This window comes from Cydia strobilella, chromosome 5, assembly GCF_947568885.1.
Source record: "Cydia strobilella chromosome 5, ilCydStro3.1, whole genome shotgun sequence".
Taxonomy (NCBI): domain Eukaryota; kingdom Metazoa; phylum Arthropoda; class Insecta; order Lepidoptera; family Tortricidae; genus Cydia; species Cydia strobilella.
The window spans coordinates 2,846,417-2,865,666 of NC_086045.1; the positions used below are offsets into that span (position 1 = coordinate 2,846,417).

The window sequence follows — 19,250 nt, forward strand, 5'->3', positions numbered from 1 at the left end:
CAAAAAGTGCTACTTTACGTAGCTGTTTAGCGTGCGGAAAGTTGGTTTTCGCGAACTAGTGGTTTTCACCTCCAATTTTTTTAAATTTATACTTGTTCCAATTCATGACTACTTATTGATGAGAGTTATTAATATTAGTTTCCTTTAAACGTCGTAATTAACATAAAAACCTACTGTTAATGTAAGAATACGAAAAATATACATATTTCATAATTTAATTACTTACTTCATCATCATTATAACACGTTTATTTTTTAATATTGAATATTGAAAAACCGTTCTTAATAATTTGTCTGAATGGAACGGAATAGCTATTGAAGGTAGAGGTAGGAATAGCTGCCGAAACGCCTGTCAAAGAAGAGGCGTTTTTTTCTTACTTTTAATACCTACTAAGAGGCGTTTTAAGTTTCCAAAGTTTTTATTCCTTACTTGTTGTTTTTATTATTTTTTCGCAACTGTATTAAAAAACGTCGTTCGATACACGTGCGGAAATGTCATTCTTCACTCGTCCCAAGTCTTGCCACTCGCCTACGGCTCGTGGCAAGATATCTCGGTGCTCGTGGAGTAATGACATACTTTCCGCACTAGCATCGAAATTTACTATTCTATCGCTTGGTAAATGGTGAAAATTTTACTTAAAACACATGATAGAATAAGTACATATGGTTTAATTTTTGAGTCATTGCAAAACATTGCATAGTAAAGATACCTACCTACATATAAGACATCTCATAACATGTAATGTAACATAGATATATTATGTAACATGTAACAAAAAGAGGGTTCCGTACTTTTTAGTATTTGTTGTTATAGCGGCAACAGAAATACATCATCTGTGAAAATTTCAACTGTCTAGCTATCACGGTTCATGAGATACAGCCTAGTGACAGACAGACAGGCGGACAGACGGACAGCGGAGTCTTAGTAATAGGGTCCCGTTTTTACCCTTTGGGTACGGAACCCTAAAAAATAAACATAATGGACGGTTAGTTTAATATATCACAAAATGCAGTACAGTTAAAGACGTAAATTCGTTATTACCTTGTTTAACAATATTCAAATTGATATTACTCGTATCGCTCGTATGTATTTGTCCTCACATGAATTGGCGCTAATGAGACGCACACAGAATTTGATACCTTTAAACGGGCAATTCTTGTATCTTGTATATTTTGATATCAAATGTATGATATTTTTAGCGCGGGCTCGCATTCTGTACCTATTCTTTACCGCGGCTTATACCGCCTCCGTATTTCTATGAAACGGAGCAAAATACCAATAAAAAGTAATGACGCGAACACAAACATGTACTGTTTCTGTGCTGTCATAAATTTTGAGCAGTCATCCGTCAATAAAGTTATAAATACGATTATGACAGCAATTCTAGTCTGTTTGAACAGTTGATACAGTCAGCAACCTTGTGATACGGCCGGATTCCATTTAAAGTCGTGTAGTATAATAAACAGCATTAGTTCAGTCGTCTAGATGAAGCACAGTCTAGCTAGCTATCACGGTTCATGAGATACAGCCTGGTGACAGGCAGACAGACGGACGGACAGATGGACAGAGGAGTCTTAGTAATAGGGTCCTGTTTTTACCCTTTGCTTGCTTTGATTCGAAACATCAAAAGCCGATTAATATTTCGAAGAAGCAAAAGTGCCGAATAAAGTTTAAAACTGTAAACTGCAGATTACATTTTTTGTGTTTACTGCCTTCAACGCCATCTAGTGAAAGCTAAACCAGTAAAGTTCACGTGTACTTAGGTGTAAAAGAATTATTACGCAAATAACGCATAGATGGCGCTCAATTCGGCTCCAGGCGATTGTATTGCTGAGATGGCCATCCAATAATGGCCGCGACTGTACAACTATTAGGACATCAAATGCAACAAACTATGTCTTAATTGTTTACATTATTTGCCATTTCTATTGAACTTTACTTTAGGTAAGCAACCTAATTCTTCCGACTGCAAATGTAGCGCAACACAACCTGCTTCGTAACAAAGTTATGCGAAGCACTTCGGAATTCAGTGTGATTGCTAAAATACTGTTGGATTCTAGTTTTAGTCTGCGGTAAACACCTTGTCTGAACGGTCAAATAACGCATAAGACTTCCGAACAGTGTTTTTAAAATAGATATCTGAACCGTGCGTTTAGAATTGGGTATTTATATTTTAAGGTACAAAATTTTCTACATGTGCGTTGGCAACCCTTTAAAAACCTCTTTTTTTGAAGAACCCTATACTGTAGCGTAGCCTCTCGAGAAAACCTCGGCATGGGAGCTCATTCCACAGCCGAAGCGAGAGGAAATTCCTCTTAAACCTTACAGTACGCGACCATTTAGGTTCTACGGTGTGAGGATGAACAGTGAACACCCTGTCGAAGGTGAGCGGTGCGGTAATAGAAAACGGCCGTTCGTGTCACGTCAAACAATTCCTCAGAGCATTTGGACTCTCCGTGTATGCAGTGGCGGATTTGCAGTCTTGGCCGCTCTAGGCCCCAGGCCTTGTAGTAACTTGTTTCAACGGCCGCTTTCTATCACCGCACCGCTCGCCATCGGCAGGGTATTCATCCTCACACCCTATCACCTAAATGGTCGCGTACTGTGCGGTTTAAGAGGAATTTCCTCCCGCGGACGCTTCGGCTGTGGAATGAGCTCCCTGCCGAGGTTTTTATCGAGGGGCTACAGTATGGGGTTCTTCAAAAAAGGAGTGTACAGGTTTTTAAAGGGTCGGCAACGCGCGTGTAATATCTCTGTTGTAGTTGTCGGTGTTGCAGGCGTCCATAGGCTACGGTAACTGCTTACCATCAGGCGGGCCGTATGCTTGTATTGCCACCGACGTGGTATAAAAAAAAACTATTAGCCGCCCCTTTCTCAGCACTCATCTTGCTTACTGGCCATAGGTGAGAATGAAAGGTCTGATCGCTGTGTCTCGCACGATGTCGTGGCCGGGCCGTTACTGCCGCCCTAGGCCTGGGCCTACTTGGCCTTAGAGCAAATCCGCCACTGCGTGTAGGTGTAGCTATTATAGGTTACTAACCGTCAACTTTGGTGTGGTGTGGTGATGGTGGTGCGGATTCGCCATCTGAATGTAGGCTGTAAGAGTGTTCTGTCTTGATCGGTACGGCTCCCAACGCCGCGTCCGTCATGAGACGGTCGTGCAGTACCACTCCGGACTTGGACTCCCGCTCGATGAGCCAGTCGCTCTCGTCCTCGTCTAGCACGTTGTCCATCTCCTGGGAAGGAAAGAGATACACTGATCAGAGCTAGCCAATCGTAAAATTTAGCAAAACTCTGTTCTGTCCGTCTTTTTCTAACAAAAACAAATGTTAAAATGATAGTAAGGGACAAATGAGTATCAATACTAATGTTAGGTTACTTAGGTTTGATAGTCGTTTATGATTGACGAGGAATGACTTTCCTAAAAGGACTTTTTTCCACGGTGATTTTTTGAAACTGAATAATTCAAAAAACAAAATATCTAAATCATTTATTTGTCCAGTTTAGGTTAGTCCCCGGCAAGCTCGGCCGAATTTCACCTTCCCATACAAACGGAGTTTCTTTCTCATTTTAAAACCACGTGTTGGATTGTAATGAAACTTTGCACATACAATTACATGAGGTATATCTAGGTCTGTAATTAGTTTATATCCATACTAATATTATAAATGCAAAAGTCTGTCTGTCTGTCTGTGTGTTCCCTCTTCACGCTTAAACCGCTGAACCGATTTAGATGAAATTTGGCATAGAGATAGGTTGAGTCCCTGAGAAGGACATAGAATAGTTTTTATCCCGAAAATCATCCCTTAAGAAAGTAAAAAGCGGGGTGGAATTGAGATAATTAATGAAGTGTCTGCTGATTTGTGTGCATAATATGCTCAAATTGAATAATTGCTATAAGATTTTCTCCAGGTGCTATTCTTACTCTAGCTGGGGTTACTAAGTCCACGCAGACGAAGTCGCGGGCAAAAGCTAGTAGTATATAAAACAAACGAAATAGAGCAAAAAAGAAGTTATGTATAAAAAACTTAAATTCGCTGTATTTTTTTTTACTATTGTATCTGAAGCTACATAAACTAATTACAGGCATAGATATACCTTATCCTATTGTAAATACAAAGTTTCAGAGCAATTTAGCTAGTCGTTTTAAAATGAGAGCGTAACTACGTTTGTATGGGGAACCGAGCTTGCCGGGGACTCTTAAAAACTAGGTTAGCGAAGCTTAACAATCCGTATAATAATCAGCTAACGATATTAATAACTGCGTTCGAGTCGTATTTACATAGGTTAAAGCAATAAAGACGTTTTCATAAGTGGCCATAAAACTAGCGGTCGCGTGGCCATGTTTATCAATCTGTTAGCCACGTGTAGGTCAATAACCTGTCGTTGCATTATCTGTGACATTTTCAACCAAAAGGTACCACATTGTCGGTTGTCGATAAGCTTGATTTCCAATTGAAGCTCTATGGAAATAGCGCCTTACTGACAAGCGACAATAAGTACCCTTTTGGTTGAAAATGGCACATCTAATAATCTTAAAAGAGTTAACACCACAGAAATAATATTTTCTTGTTTCGCGATAGATCCTCAGATTGTGGTAGTGGCGCCCCCTACGCAGAGTTTCGCGTAATATTCCCTATTGTGCACAATTGAGAACATTACTCAATTCGTAGGACACAAATTGAGGTCAATTCACTTCGTTAATTCGCTAAATGGAATGTTGCATCTGTTTTACTTTCTATGTCAATCTACCACCGAGTTCTAACTACCTAACGTCTGGCAGTGCAATTATGCATTGTGCAATGTGCATCCTAATCTTAAGTGATAACTTGATTAAGAGGATAAGTAGACGATTGCTTCTCCGTACAAACGTAATCCACATTTTCCTCTACCTATAGATACTGACATTATGGAAAATATAGATTTTGTTATATATGTCCAAATAAATGTATAAACCAGAAAATAATCGATAAATGATCGCTCTTTTATATATATATATATATATATATATATATATATATATATATAAATTAGGACTAATTAAATAGTTAATCTATAAAAACAAAGCTATGAATATACAAATACAAATAGGCTTAAAAATAGTCCTTTTTCAGAATTAAACAATTTATAAACTTTAATATATATAAATATCACAAGTGTAAGAAAATAAAAGTGAAGGTTAGTACTTAACCAGATTACGCTATATAAATAATTAATAAATAAATATTATAGGACATTCTTACACAGATTGACTAAGTCCCACGGTAAGCCCAAGGAGGCTTGTGTTATGGGTACTCAGACAATGATATATATAATATATAAATACTTAAATACATTGAAAACACCCATGACTCAGGAACAAATATCTGTGCTCATCACACAAATAAATGCCCTTACCAAGATTCGAACCCAGGACCATCGGCTTCACAGGCAGAGTCACGACTCACGACCCACTAGGCCAGACCGGTCGTCGTCTTTAGCGATAAGACCGCCCGTTGTCAGCCTCTATATCTATAGGCATGTGGTATTTTCTATAAATAGGGACCTTATTGTTGATGGCGCTTACGCGATTATTACCGATGCTCCGATATAAATACAATAACGAGCGACGCTGTGCGGCGTAAGCGCCATTGACAATAGGTCCCTTTTCATAGAAAATGCCTCATATCTTCTACGGAGGTGTGCCAATAAAGAGTACCTAAGTTATCTATCTATAATTAACAATTTAACTAATCGTCACGCAGCATGACTGTATAGTCGTGTTAAACAGTTTAAACGCATTAAACTGTTATTTATCTATCTCGTGTAATAATAGTTTAAAGTTTAAATGCATCAAACAGCTGGTTATCTCCAGTGATAATTAGATCAGCTGTGTCACCCCGCGTCTAATTGTGTGCACGACATAACTCAATTACTTTGGAGAAAACTTACTTACAGAGTAACTTGTATGTTATTGTGTAGAGGGTTCACTTTGTACGATCCGATATCGGATGTCGGATACGATTATAAAGAAGAAAACGAAAAATTGGTTTTTTAGGGTTCCGTACACAAAGGGTAAAAACGGGACCCTATTACTAAGAATTCAATGTCCGTCCGTCAGTCCGTCTCTCACCAGGCTGTATCTCATGAACCGTGATAGCTAGACAGTTGAAATTTTCACAGATGATGTATATCTGTTGCCGCTATAACAACAAATACTAAAAACAGAATAAAATAAATATTTAAGTGGGGCTCCCATACAACAAACGTAATGCGTAATTTGCGTAATGGTACGGAACCCTTCGTGCGCGAGTCCGACTTGCACTTGGCCGGTTTTTGAACTCTATAGTCAGATTTCTGTAGTTATTCTAGTTTTTTAGCATCTTGACATCAAAGAAGGTAAGCGATCTTGACGTCTTTTTATTACAAGGCACTTTTGAAAAATAAGATACAGCAAATATGTTACAATTATAAATCATATACAATCTAAAATAAACTATCGTGAGACATATTACAAAATATTTAGATCAGTACGGTTTTTTTTTTATGATGAATAGGCAGGCGTTTGACCACGATCCCACCTGATGGTAAGTGATGATGTGGTCTACGGTGGAGCACGCTTACCTATGAGATACCTATTAACTCTTGCCTTGAAGAGCTCCAAATTATACTCATGCGGAAACACAGACTCGGGCAGGGCGTTCCACTCCTTGGCAGTTCGCATAAGAAATGTGGAAGCAAAACGCTTCGTGCGTATTTTTGGAGTTCCTACCGTTTCACTCACTATTAAAACCCGTACCGAAACCGTAACCGTACCGTGAAACCGTACTGATCTAAATAATTCATATACGATCTTTCACATTGTTTTGCTTTCATAAGTAATATAAATCACATTAAAAAATTTAATTAGATTTACAGTTAAGTAAGACTTTTGGTAGTCTTAACACTCAACGAATAAAGTTACAGTGTCAAGACAATATAGGCTTTCCTAATGAATAGTTACGAAAGCGAAGTTATTGATTAGTATTGGTACTTAACTTTTTGGTTTGGCGTGATCCAAAGCAATATTTACCTATTTATGCTAATCCAATTCATATACAATTTCATGTTAGCGGCATCCGTCTCTATTTCTTTGAAAAGAACTGTATATCAGGTTACGTATCATTAAAACTACGCAAGTAGACTATGAAGAAACGCGACTATACCATATTTCTCTCAAGCTATCTATACACGATAAGATCTGCGAAGCGAGAAATTAATCTACGCATCACAGTCGCGTGCGCATGCTACAGAAAAAACTGGGATTCCACGCACGTTAGGTCAATCGCTGCGTTCACGCGTTTGCAATGTCTACATTACCGGCCTGTTTACAACGCCACCGGCCCGTTCTCATCTTTATGTAAGAAATAGTGCAGAAGGCCGGGAAATTCGGAATTGCTGGCTTAGTAAATGTAGATGGGCGTGGCAAGATTGGGGAGGGGGGGGGGCGAAAATCGAAAATTAAAATTATGTTATCCGTGTACATTATAATTCACGCATATTCGAGAGACAAATAGAAGATCGAAACATTTATCTCAAAGTAATTTTTGAATGGCTAGAAAAGTAGAAAATATCGAATTTTATTAAGAGTCCAAGGCAAGCTCGGCCGAATTTCACCTTCCTAAACAAACGGAGTTTTGTTCTCATTTAAAAACTAAGTGTAGAATTGTAACGAAACTGCATATACAATGACATGAGGTATATCTAGGTCTGTAATTAGTTTATATAGCTCCAGTTTATAAAACAAACAAAATAGAGCAAAAACAAGTTTTGTATGAAAAACTTAAATTCGCTGTTCATAGACCTAGATATATTTTATCTTATTGCAAGTACAAAGTTTCAGAGCAATCTAGCTAGTCGTTTTGAAATGAGAGCGTAACTAAGTTTGTATGGAGAACCAAGGTTGCCGGGGACTTAGTTCTTAAAAAACGTTAAGGAATCGGGTAACTAAATATAAGTTGGTATATAGGACGGGATGAAGACGTAGACCAGATAATACTAACGAAAGGGTCGAGTGAAGAAAACGAGGGGAGCACAGCCCAGAAGTGGGACACTAAGTTAGCCCAATAAAGAAAGTTGGTAACTAGGCTGTTTTTTGCACATTATAAAGACATCTTCCGAGCAGTAATTTACTCATCGTATTCACGTGTTTGCGTCGGCGGAAAAACTGAGATTTCTCACAGCCGTATTATGTCGTAAGATCAAATACTGTTCAAGCATTCACGCATGTAATGTTAGCAACATTACCTACGGCTTAATTCGTCTCAGTCTCATACAGTCCCTCACCTTAAGGCCTAAGATTCACTTGTAAGTTTTACTTACGTAAGTAAGGACAAAGCTATTTGTTAGAATAAGCTAATGATATTCATCTCTCATTCTGTCGTATAGCTGTGTCCCTACGTAAGTAAAAAACGGTAAAACTTACAAGTGTATCTTAGGCCTAAGGTACCGTTCGGATTCAGACTAAACCAGCATGCAGTCGGCAGTACACGGTGAAAGAAACAGTACTAGATTTTATAAAATCGTTTTGTCACTGCCTTAATTACTAACTTTTATATAATACTAAAGTTTAGCTATTATTATTTTACTTGCAAAAGCTATGTTTCACACCACCCTAGTATTGCCTAATATATTACCGCAGTAGTATTGCAGCGCGACATTATTGCCTCGCATTACTGCCGCAAATGTCAAACATCCGTACAGCAACTTCTATTGAGACATTTGCAGCAGCAATGCAGTCGTCAGTAGGTAATGTCGCCTGTATGGTAAACGGAACCTTAAACCACAGAATAAGTAATAGTGTTATCATACAGAACGGCCACGCACCGCCCCGCCCTGACTCAAATTACCTCGCCCCGCGACAGCAGATTGACGGCCGTTTGCCGGCTACTACGCTCAGCAACTTACTCACACTATGACGCTTGACGCGTGTACAGACGTGCCGTTCACACATGGAAACGCATGTGATTTTTTATGTATAGCGTGTCCGCCCTGTGCCTTAAACCGTCTCACAGCAGTTCACACACAAATAAAAATCTTGGGAATATGCACATCACACCAACTTCTAGACATTTCTATAGTTGTCTGGATATGAATTTGCATATAAACGAGCAAACGGCTGCTCAAATGAAAGCGTACATCGTGACGATAAAAATATATTACTTTCATACAATGTTGAACAAAACACTAAACATAGTACCGTATAATGTATAATGTACCTATACTTTGCTTCCCACTTGACTAGGTAATTGTGCTTCAACACTTTATAAATGAAAACTATAATGTTTACGAATCAATACAAAATTAAGTTTGTAGTGTACCTAATCCTGTAGCGTGACTTAACACTTAACACCCATTCCTAACATCTCGGCAATTTCCATGTCTATCATTATCGTGGTAAGTGCTTCCCAAAATTGAAATTAGACAGATCCCAAATGTGGGGCTCTTTCGCTAAAGTGACTGCGGTTTTTTTTTAATATTTCTACAGTTCTCTGGGTAAACAGTTGCAGAAAAAAGATGATCGCCTAATTAATATCTTGGGAATTTTCACACCCATCTTAATCTAGACACTAGGCATACTAATAAGCGTGGATGTATGCAGCAGCTATCTTAACCATTCGTAGACCTTATGTCTTCGAAATAAGGCCTATGACTTGTCAAACTTTGGACGATGGACTCTCTGAGGACGCAGTCAATAAACGAGTGACCAGTTTTAAAGCTTAAGTCTTCATAATAAGGTTTATGGCTTTGCAAACTGTGGACGATGGACTCTCACAAGACGCAGTCATGAGTGACAAATTCTAGACCTAAAGTCTTCACAATAAAGTCTACGAACAGTTAATTATGTAGAAGATGATTACAAGGCACGGGCAACACATTGCTGATCATTTGATACCTTAAGTCTTCGCAATAAGGCCTACAGTCAGTCAACTCTCGCGCAGGTCGACGACCGCGTTTGGGCGTCCGTTCACCGGCCAAGGTGAGGGCCGGTCGTGATCGCGAATAGCTGTTATTGACCGCCGTGTTTTGCTTTGATAGTTTTTGTGAAGATTTTCGGATGTTTAGTTACTTTCATTTTTTTTGTGTAGGAAATAAACGTTACATCAAGACAAAAGAAACCAGGAAGAAGAACCTAGTCTCCGAGTAAAGAATGACTCACGGTAGACCGGGCCGAGTCCGGGCCGGAGCTTCCGGCGCTTACTTTTCTATGACATGACAGGTGATCACGTGATGCTTTCCATAGAAAACGAAGCGCCGGAAGCTCCGGCCCGGACACGGCCCGGTCTAACGTGAGTCATCCTTTAATCAGCAATCTAAAAGAATTTTTGGACTGGCTACTGGGCTATGGGATGGGAGCAGTCGGGATCCTTTCAAGAAATCATGCTTGCATTAAGAATTCATGTCGACTTCTGCAAAATGCTCATGAAAACTGTCTCAAAGATCATCTCTATTTATTTATTTAATCGTATGGCGTATATACATAAACATTCTTTATAAAATTGGATAATAGTCTGAATAAGATAATTATAAGTCCACATTCAGGGTCCCGAGCCACGAGATTACGTCAGGTGTTAATTTAAACAGATCTTCCGGGGGGCCTGCAAATGAGTGCAGAGGGCAGCGCTGTATAATGTGCTCAACGGTTTGAACCTCTTCACCACAGTCGCAGAGAGCAGAGTCCCGCCAACCCCATTTATGACGAAAGTAGTTACAGCGTCCGTGACCTGTCCTCAGTCTGTTTACACGACACCAGAGTTTTCGAGGCAGGCCAAACCCGTCTGGTTCATCTCTCATCATCTCTATAAGAAGCCATTACACGGTTAGTACTTTTCGCCAATCAAACCAAACCAAGTTACAATTATCGAAGCCCTCGTATGCGCAAACGCAGATCCGCGTACGAGGAAACTATTGGAAAAAAATAATCTCGGCACACGAGAGGTTAAGTACTTTGGTTCAAAAGCGGTTAAGGTGTGCTCATGCTATCCGCAATACAGTTTCTAAATAAGCGAACCGGAGGAGGGAAAGGAAGGCCCGAAGATTACATTTATGTTGAGACAAAACATAATGAATATCCCCTGTACCTACAGCAACACTCTTAACTCTCCATCGGTGGACTTTATGCATTTTGTAATCCATACTATATCCATACTAATCCATACTAATATTATAAATGCGAAAGTCTGTCTATCTGTCTGTGTGTTACCTCTTCATGCTTAAACCGCTGAACCGATTTAGTTGAAATTTGGTATACAGATAGTTTGAGTCCCGGGGAAGGACATAGGATACTTTTTATCCCAGAACTCACCCCTCAAGGGGGTGAAAAGGGGGGTGGAAATTTGTATGGGGAATCAATAACCGCTGAACCGATTTAGATGAAACTTGGTATGGGGATAGTTTGAGCTGTGGGAAAGGATATAGAATATCTTTTGTCCCCGAAATCATCCCTTAAGGGTGTAAAAATGGGGTGGAAATGTATAGTGTGGACCAATTTGGGGGTGAAAAAAGGATGGATTAAAAAGCAGATAAGAATTAAGGTACCCAAATTACTAATTCCACGCAGACGAAGTCGCGGGCAAAAGCTAGTAATATTATAAATGCGAAAGTCTGTCTGTGTGTCTGTGTGTTCCCTCTTCACGCTTAAACCGCTGAATCGATTTAGTTGAAATTTGGCATAGAGATAGGTTGAGTCCCTGAGAAGGACATAGGATAGTTTTTATCCCGAAAATCATCCCTTAAGAAAGTAAAAAGCGGGGTGGAATTGAGATAATTAACGAAGTGCCTGCTAATTTGTGTGCATAATATGCTCAAATTGAATAATTGCTATAAGATTTTCTCCAGGCGCTATTCTTACTCTAGCTGGGGTTACTAAGTCCACGCAGACGAAGTCGCGGGCAAAAGCTAGTAATATTATAAATGCGAAAGTCTGTCTGTCTTTCTGTCTGTGTGTTCCCTGTTCACGCTTAAACCGCTGAATTGATTTAGATGAAATTTGGCATAGAGATAGGTTGAGTCCCTGAGAAGGACATAGGATAGTTTTTATCCCGAAAATCATCCCTTAAGAAAGTAAAAAGCGGGGTGAAATTGAGATAATTAATGAAGTGCCTGCTAATTTGTGTGCATAATATGCTTAAATTGAATGATTGCTATGAGAATTATTCCAGGCGCTAATATATAAGGTTTACGTTACGAACTGTCAGTTAACAGTGTGGGCGATGGTACAGTCGCCATCAGATATATCGGAGCGGCCGAGGTGCTCACAAATATCTGAACACGCCTCTATTGTCAAGGCGCTAGGTGCGTGTTCAGACATTTTTGAGCACCTCGGCCGCTCCGATATATCTGATGGCGACTGCACCTACGGTATTGCCGTAAACAACAACATCTAATCAAAAGAGGAAAATACACTGAGATCGTTTCGTATAGGAATATTTTATAGATTTGGGAAAAATAACTCCCACTGATCACAAAGACTTTAGACATTATCACACCTTTCATACACAATTCACACTATTATCACACGCAATAGTATATACAAATATGCGACCAGAAAAATTCGTCCGTTCTTTGAACCTTTAGCGGAATTCAGGACATATCTCATCACTTACTAATCGCACACATACACGATCAGAAAACCAATGGTCTCTGCTTACTAACAGTAGAAAAGGGCTTCAAATTCGATTTTAAACTGGTCATCGGGACATCAAGGTTGGTGTACGTGACGAAAATCGTTATTGCAATGCCATGGGAAACAAATGCCGATAGTGACAAGCGTTGGTAATGACCAGCGGCAGCGTATACGTTGTTACTGAGTATTCGAGAGCCTTATTGCAATGGCATAGAGTACACCTATGATCAGTGAAGAGATTTGCCGTTAGCAGGATGATTTGCATGTGTATCCTGCCTATCCTAACCTACGGTGCTCAAACATGGTCATTAACTGAGGCGTTAAAGTCCAAACTCAAGGTTTGCCAGCGAGCGATGGAGCGCAGTATACTAGGTGTTCGCAGAACTGATAGAATCAGAAACACGGAACTGCGCTCCAGAACTCGAGTTGTAGATGTAGGTGTCCAGACCGCTAAGCTTAAGTGGGACTGGGCTGGGCATGTCTGCCGCATGCACCCTGAAAGGTGGGCCAAAATGGTTACCGAGTGGGACCCACGGAACACCATAGATGGTGCTGGCCGGGGTGCAGGCAGGCCGAAAAGGAGATGGCGGGACGACTTAGACGCATTTTATCCAAATTGGCGGGACACTACAAACGACAGGGTCGAGTGGAGGAAACGAGGGGAGGCCTTTGCCCAGCAGTGGGACACTAAATTAGGCTAGTAAAAAAAAAAAAAAAAAAAAAAAAAGGATGATTTGAAACATGCTTTCTTTACCAACCGGTGATGACGAATTTCTTTTCAAGCTGACGAAATAGGAGGAAGTAATGAAAAAATACGTCAGTTTTGTTTTAAGGAAGGATTAAGAACTTTGTGGATACCTGAAATCCTTAGAGTTTTAGCTTTAAAATTTTACGCCGAAATGATTTTAGACGACTTGTTTATAAAAACTTGAGTTCTATCTAGAGAAAACTGGCTTTGATTCACGCTCCAAACCGACTCGACAAGACTCTTCAATTCAGATTCATATTACTTGACATTTTATGATTTTACCAACGACGTCACACATCAAAGCCTAACTTTTAATATTTATATTCACTGCGATGCGAAAGATAGAGGAGAATGGAAGAGAAAAACATGTTGTGCCGACCCCACATAACGTGGGATAAGGGTAGGAAGAAGAAGAAGAAGAGATTCATTGCGATCCCTCTGAATTACATGTTATCGACAATTTCCATCATTTCCAGGGAAATGTACATGTCTTGCAATTCAGTCATTCTCGGTACAAAACGTACTGAGATTGACTAAAGTAGCATGACAAATACGAACGTTTCCGAGAGAATACGATGGAAATCAGGTCGTCGCTCCATCTCATGCTGAAGGTCGCGGGAATTCGGTGGTTGCGAGCGGCACAGGATCGGTCGGAGTGGCGAGCCTTGGGGGAGGCCTATGTCCAGCAGTGGACGTCTATCGGCTGACATGATGATGATGATGATGACGATGGAAATCATGGAAAACAATTATGCCCTACATCTGTACTTCCTTGTGTATTTTTACAGTTAATGCCCCATGCCTTTTAAGCGGACTTTTCCACATTGTTCTTACAACTTACAACGTTCGTTCGTCTTTGATGACCTTTCTGTATTACAATAGTCTCTATATCTAGTCTGTCCTATATTCCACTCTGCGGCCATCTGTCAAACATATCACAATCATAATTACGTAATTAAAACGGGCGTGTGTTACGATCCTTGTCTCGACGGGCTTCAAACTCGCTTTCTACTTGACCGTTACGATTGGATCGACGTTTACAGAATTACTTTTGTAGGTACAGGATGGCTAAAAAATAAGTGCATTACCGTTGCCAGAGAGGTTTTGGGATTATACTGAGCAACTTTTACTATGGGACTAACCACGAAATCAAGAAAAAATTTTACCATCCCATAGAAAATGGAACAGCCAAACTGTATGAAACAGCCAAACAGCCGGCTTAGCGGTCACGCACACTACAACAGGCCTACACATACGCACACAAACAAATATTATATGTCCGACAGCTGACGGGGGACTCCGATATGGCTAAATTTATCGGAAGCGCCTTTCCGATATCGGATGTCGGAAGGCGCCTATGAGAAAAACAGCTGCAGGAGAGTGCCATTGGCATTAAGTTCGCCTTTTTTGCGTTATTTATCGTTTTTTGTAATAATGATTTATTAAATGAATAAATAAATACAGAGAAACACATGTATCTTACATTTTACTACCTTCCGATATCCGATATCGGATCAGACAATGTGAAAACGCTGTAAGGGTGCTGTCAATTTCAGTAATTAACTATTTTTCTTGTTTCGCGATTCGCGTTGCCAGGAGAAAGTCATCTCACTTTAACGGAACTGCAAGAAATCACGGTTTTACCGTTTTTGATATAATTACGCATGGTTTCATGAGAGATTTTAGCTCGCTAACCGATGGGAATACATTCCCTACTCTCACGGAGTGGCAACAGCGTACGCTGTCATAACACTTATAATTGCTATGTTCTTCAAATATGTCTAAACCGTGTTTATTACCCAGTGACTTGAGCTACAGATCAAAATATTGTCGTTTCGATGTGACAGATGCTAGCTCGCTAACCGATGGGAATACATCCCCGGCTCTCTCACGAGAATAGCGGACGCTGTCATAACACTTATAACTGCTATGTTCTTCGAATATGTCTAAACCGTGTTTATTACCCAGTGACTTGAGCTACAGATCAGAATATTGTTGTTATCGATATGAGATGCTAGCTCGCTAACCTATGGGAATACATACCCGACTCTCTCACGAGAATAGCGTACGCTGTCATAACACTTATAACTGCTATGTTCTTCAAATATGTAAACCGTGTTTATTACCCACTACCCAGTGACTTGAGCTACAGATCAGAATATTGTTGTTTTCTATACGAGATGCTAGCTCGCTAACCGATGGGAATACATACCTGACTCTCTCACGAGAATAGCGTACGCTGTCATAACACTTATAACTGCTATGTTCTTCAAATATGTTTAAACCGTGTTTATTACCCAGACTTGAGCTACAGATCAAAATATTGTTGTTTTCGATGTGAGAGATGCTAGCTCGCTAACCGATGGGAATACATCCCCGACTCTCTCACGAGAATAGCGTACGCTGTCATAACACTTATAACTGCTATGTTCTTCGAATATGTCTAAACCGTGTTTATTACCCAGTGACTTGAGCTACAGATCAGAATATTGTTGTTTTCGATATGAGATGCTAGCTCGCTAACCGATGGGAATACATACCCGACTCTCTCACGAGAATAGCGTACGCTGTCATAACACTTATAATTGCTACGTTCTTCGAATATGTCTGGCTAAACCGTGTTTATTTCCCAGACGAGCTACAGATCAAAATATTGTTGTTTTCGATGTGACAGATGCTAGCTCGCTAACCGATGGGAATACATCCCCGACTCTCTCACGGGAATAGCGTACGCTGTCATAACACTTATAATTGCTATGTTCTTCAAATATGTCTAAACCGTGTTTATTACCCAGTGACTTGAGCTACAGATCAAAATATTGTTGTTTTGGATGTGAGAGATGCTAGCTCGCTAACCGATGGGAATATACATACCCGACTCTCTCACGGGAATAGCGTACGCTGTTATAATACTTATAATTCAAAATATTTAGATCAGTACGGTTTTTACTCACTATTATTTTTAGTCGCTTTTGGCCGAAACCGTACTGATCTAAATATTTTGTATGTATACTATGTTCTTCAAATATGTAAACCGTGTTTATTACCCACTACCCAGTGACTTGAGCTACAGATCAGAATATTGTTCTTTCCTATACGAGATGCTAGCTCGCTAACCGATGGGAATACATCCCCGAGTCTCTCACGGGAATAGCGTACGCTGTCATAACACTTATAATTGCTATGTTCTTCAAATATGTCTAAACCGTGTTTATTACCCAGTGACTTGAGCTACAGATCAAAATATTGTTGTTTTGGATGTGAGAGATGCTAGCTCGCTAACCGATGGGAATATACATACCCGACTCTCTCACGGGAATAGCGTACGCTGTCATAACACTTATAATTGCTACGTTTTTCGAATATGTCTGGCTAAACCGTGTTTATTTCCCAGACGAGCTAAGGTCAAAATGTCAAATATTGTCCCGGCTTTTTTATCACATCTGACTTGGGGAGTCTTGAATTGGCATTAGTATCCGTACCACCACCACCACCACGAGTTAACACTTGACGTTTACGTTAGCGCTATTTCGCTAGCACTGATGTATTGGTGCGATAGAGAGGGAGACACTCTAACGTAAATATCAAACGTCAACTCGTGGTAGCCGTGTTTTTTTTATACCACGTTGGTGGCAAACAAGCATACCGCCTGCCTGATGGTAAGCAGTCAACGTAGACTATGGACGTCTGCAACACCAGAGATATTACATGCCCGTTGCAGACCCTTTAAAAACCTGTACCATCCTTTTTTGAAGAACCCCTTACTGTAGCCCCTGGGTAAAACCTCGGCAGGGAGCTCATTCCACAGCCGAAGCGTCCGCGGGAGGAAATTTCCCTTTTAATTAACCGCACAGTACGCGACCATTTAGGTTTTTACGAAATCAAAGCAGTTTGGTGACGTCAATATCACAATAATTATCATTATCACTATATATATATTTGCTAAGTAGGTAATTAAGTAAACGAACTCAAAAAAGACTAAAAATGTACACACTCTAAATTTTAAATAAGTTATTCCTATAGGTATGAAAAAATTGAGTAGGTATGTGTTTCATTAATTTGTTACCTCAGACAAATAATTTTTTTTTTATTTTAACCCGTACCATTTAGCTTGTTCCTAATACAATCTTTCTGATTATTTTTTAATTTAGTTTGTAATTTTTATTTTAATCCTTTTTAGAGATACCTACTAAAATATACGAGCTAACGAATATCTTTCTGATATCCCCCAAGTAGCACAGATAGCTGTATAGCAGCCGAATAATGACTGGGTAAGAGATAATTAGTTACCCAGACATTATTCGGCTTCTATACAGCTACTGTGCTACTTGGGCCATAGCTTGAAGAGACTCGAAACACAAAATCTTAAATGGCAAGTCATATCATAAAACAGTATTAAGCTAAAACACAAAAGGTTTGCATAAGCATTCATAAACATTCCTTTTAACATTTCATAAACTTGACAAATGTTAAATTGAAAATAATAACCGAAGTTGTAAAAACGATTTGCGGAAAGAAAGCCATATTTAATGTATTTCCAAGACTGTAACTTGTCACCTTTATGACCACTTGCACCATCCCACTAATTCGAGGTTAACCGGTTAAACCTGGAGTACAATTTAACACTGGGTTAATGGTTTAACCGCTTAATCCCGGGTTAGTGGGATGATGCAAGTGGGCCTTAGCGATTGAATGTGACTTAAGTATTTGGGTTATTTCCAGTTATTTCAATTGCCAAACATTGTATAGTGAGCATCAATAATCATTTTATTCATCCCCCTTGTCACCTCTATAGTATTGATCCCTGAGATTTATCTATAGTAAAATAGACTATTGAAATGACGCCTATATATAAAGATAATAAATACACAGGCGTCATTCCAATAGGTTATTTACTTTCGCAAGATCTCTACTCATTGTCTGCCGAAAGGTCAAAACAAATGAAAAATATTATTATACGTTTAGGATCGTGTGTATTTACAATTAGCCAAGCGCGTGACGTTGCCAGGGGTTCTATTTGACTTGTTTTAATAACAGTATGGACACCGTTAGTTAATGCTTAATGAAAAATATTAAAATATAATCCCTCTTAATGTTCTATTAATTAACTCTCTCTGTCTGTTACTTCTTTACGCTTAATCCACTCAACAGATTTAAAATTTTATTTAGACGAAATTTACGCAGCGTCTTACGTACGAGTAGGTGAACAACACGCGAACGCGAAGCGAAGCGGCGCGGCTCGGGTGAATCAATCCTTTGATACCTATAGAAGTGTCCTACGTGGGCGATCTCGCGAATGCGGCGTGGGGCGATGCAGCGCCAATTAAAGCCTAACCAGAAATATGTGATCATTGTCAAGAGGGCGCTGTTATTCTTCGTGTATAGGGTGACAGTTCAGTATAGTATGAAAAAATTAGTTCCAGTGAAATTCCGCAACATGGCGCGTGGTCATATATTCCTGGCTGGTTAACGTGGTCAACGTCGAGCGAGCGGCGCGGCGAGACGCGGCGCGGAAGAACAAACCGTTGTTGCATATATTATGGAAGTGTCCTGAGCGATCTTTGACGCGATGGCGAAGCGGCGCGGGCGCGATCAATACATTTGATTTTTAGTTGAAACTGTTGAAAGTCAGTAACTCTGTATGCGTCCCATACACAGATACCAGATTTTTCTTTTGATTGACAGAATAAGATATCCCCTCGAGCGGCAAGCTACCTCGAATGGGACGCTCTCTGACAACCGCGCGTGCGGCGGGCCGCCATTTTTAATATTGTAAACACGCCGCATTGCGGCTGCGCGCCGCACGGCGCGAAAATTTAAAATATTGCTTTGCCGCTCGAGGCCCTCGAGGGGATATAT

At 39.9% G+C, this 19,250-nt stretch overlaps 1 protein-coding gene across 1 annotated transcript in view; it reads right to left on the minus strand.

Moving 5' to 3' along the window:
- Positions 1-19,250, minus strand: part of LOC134741333 (cyclic AMP response element-binding protein A) — a 197,763-nt gene that overhangs the window by 28,223 nt on the left and 150,290 nt on the right. Inside the window, exon 2 of the mRNA XM_063674085.1 lies at positions 3,041-3,236. Within this exon, the coding sequence (XP_063530155.1) occupies positions 3,041-3,236 (196 nt within the window). The remainder of the gene's footprint in view (positions 1-3,040; positions 3,237-19,250) is intronic.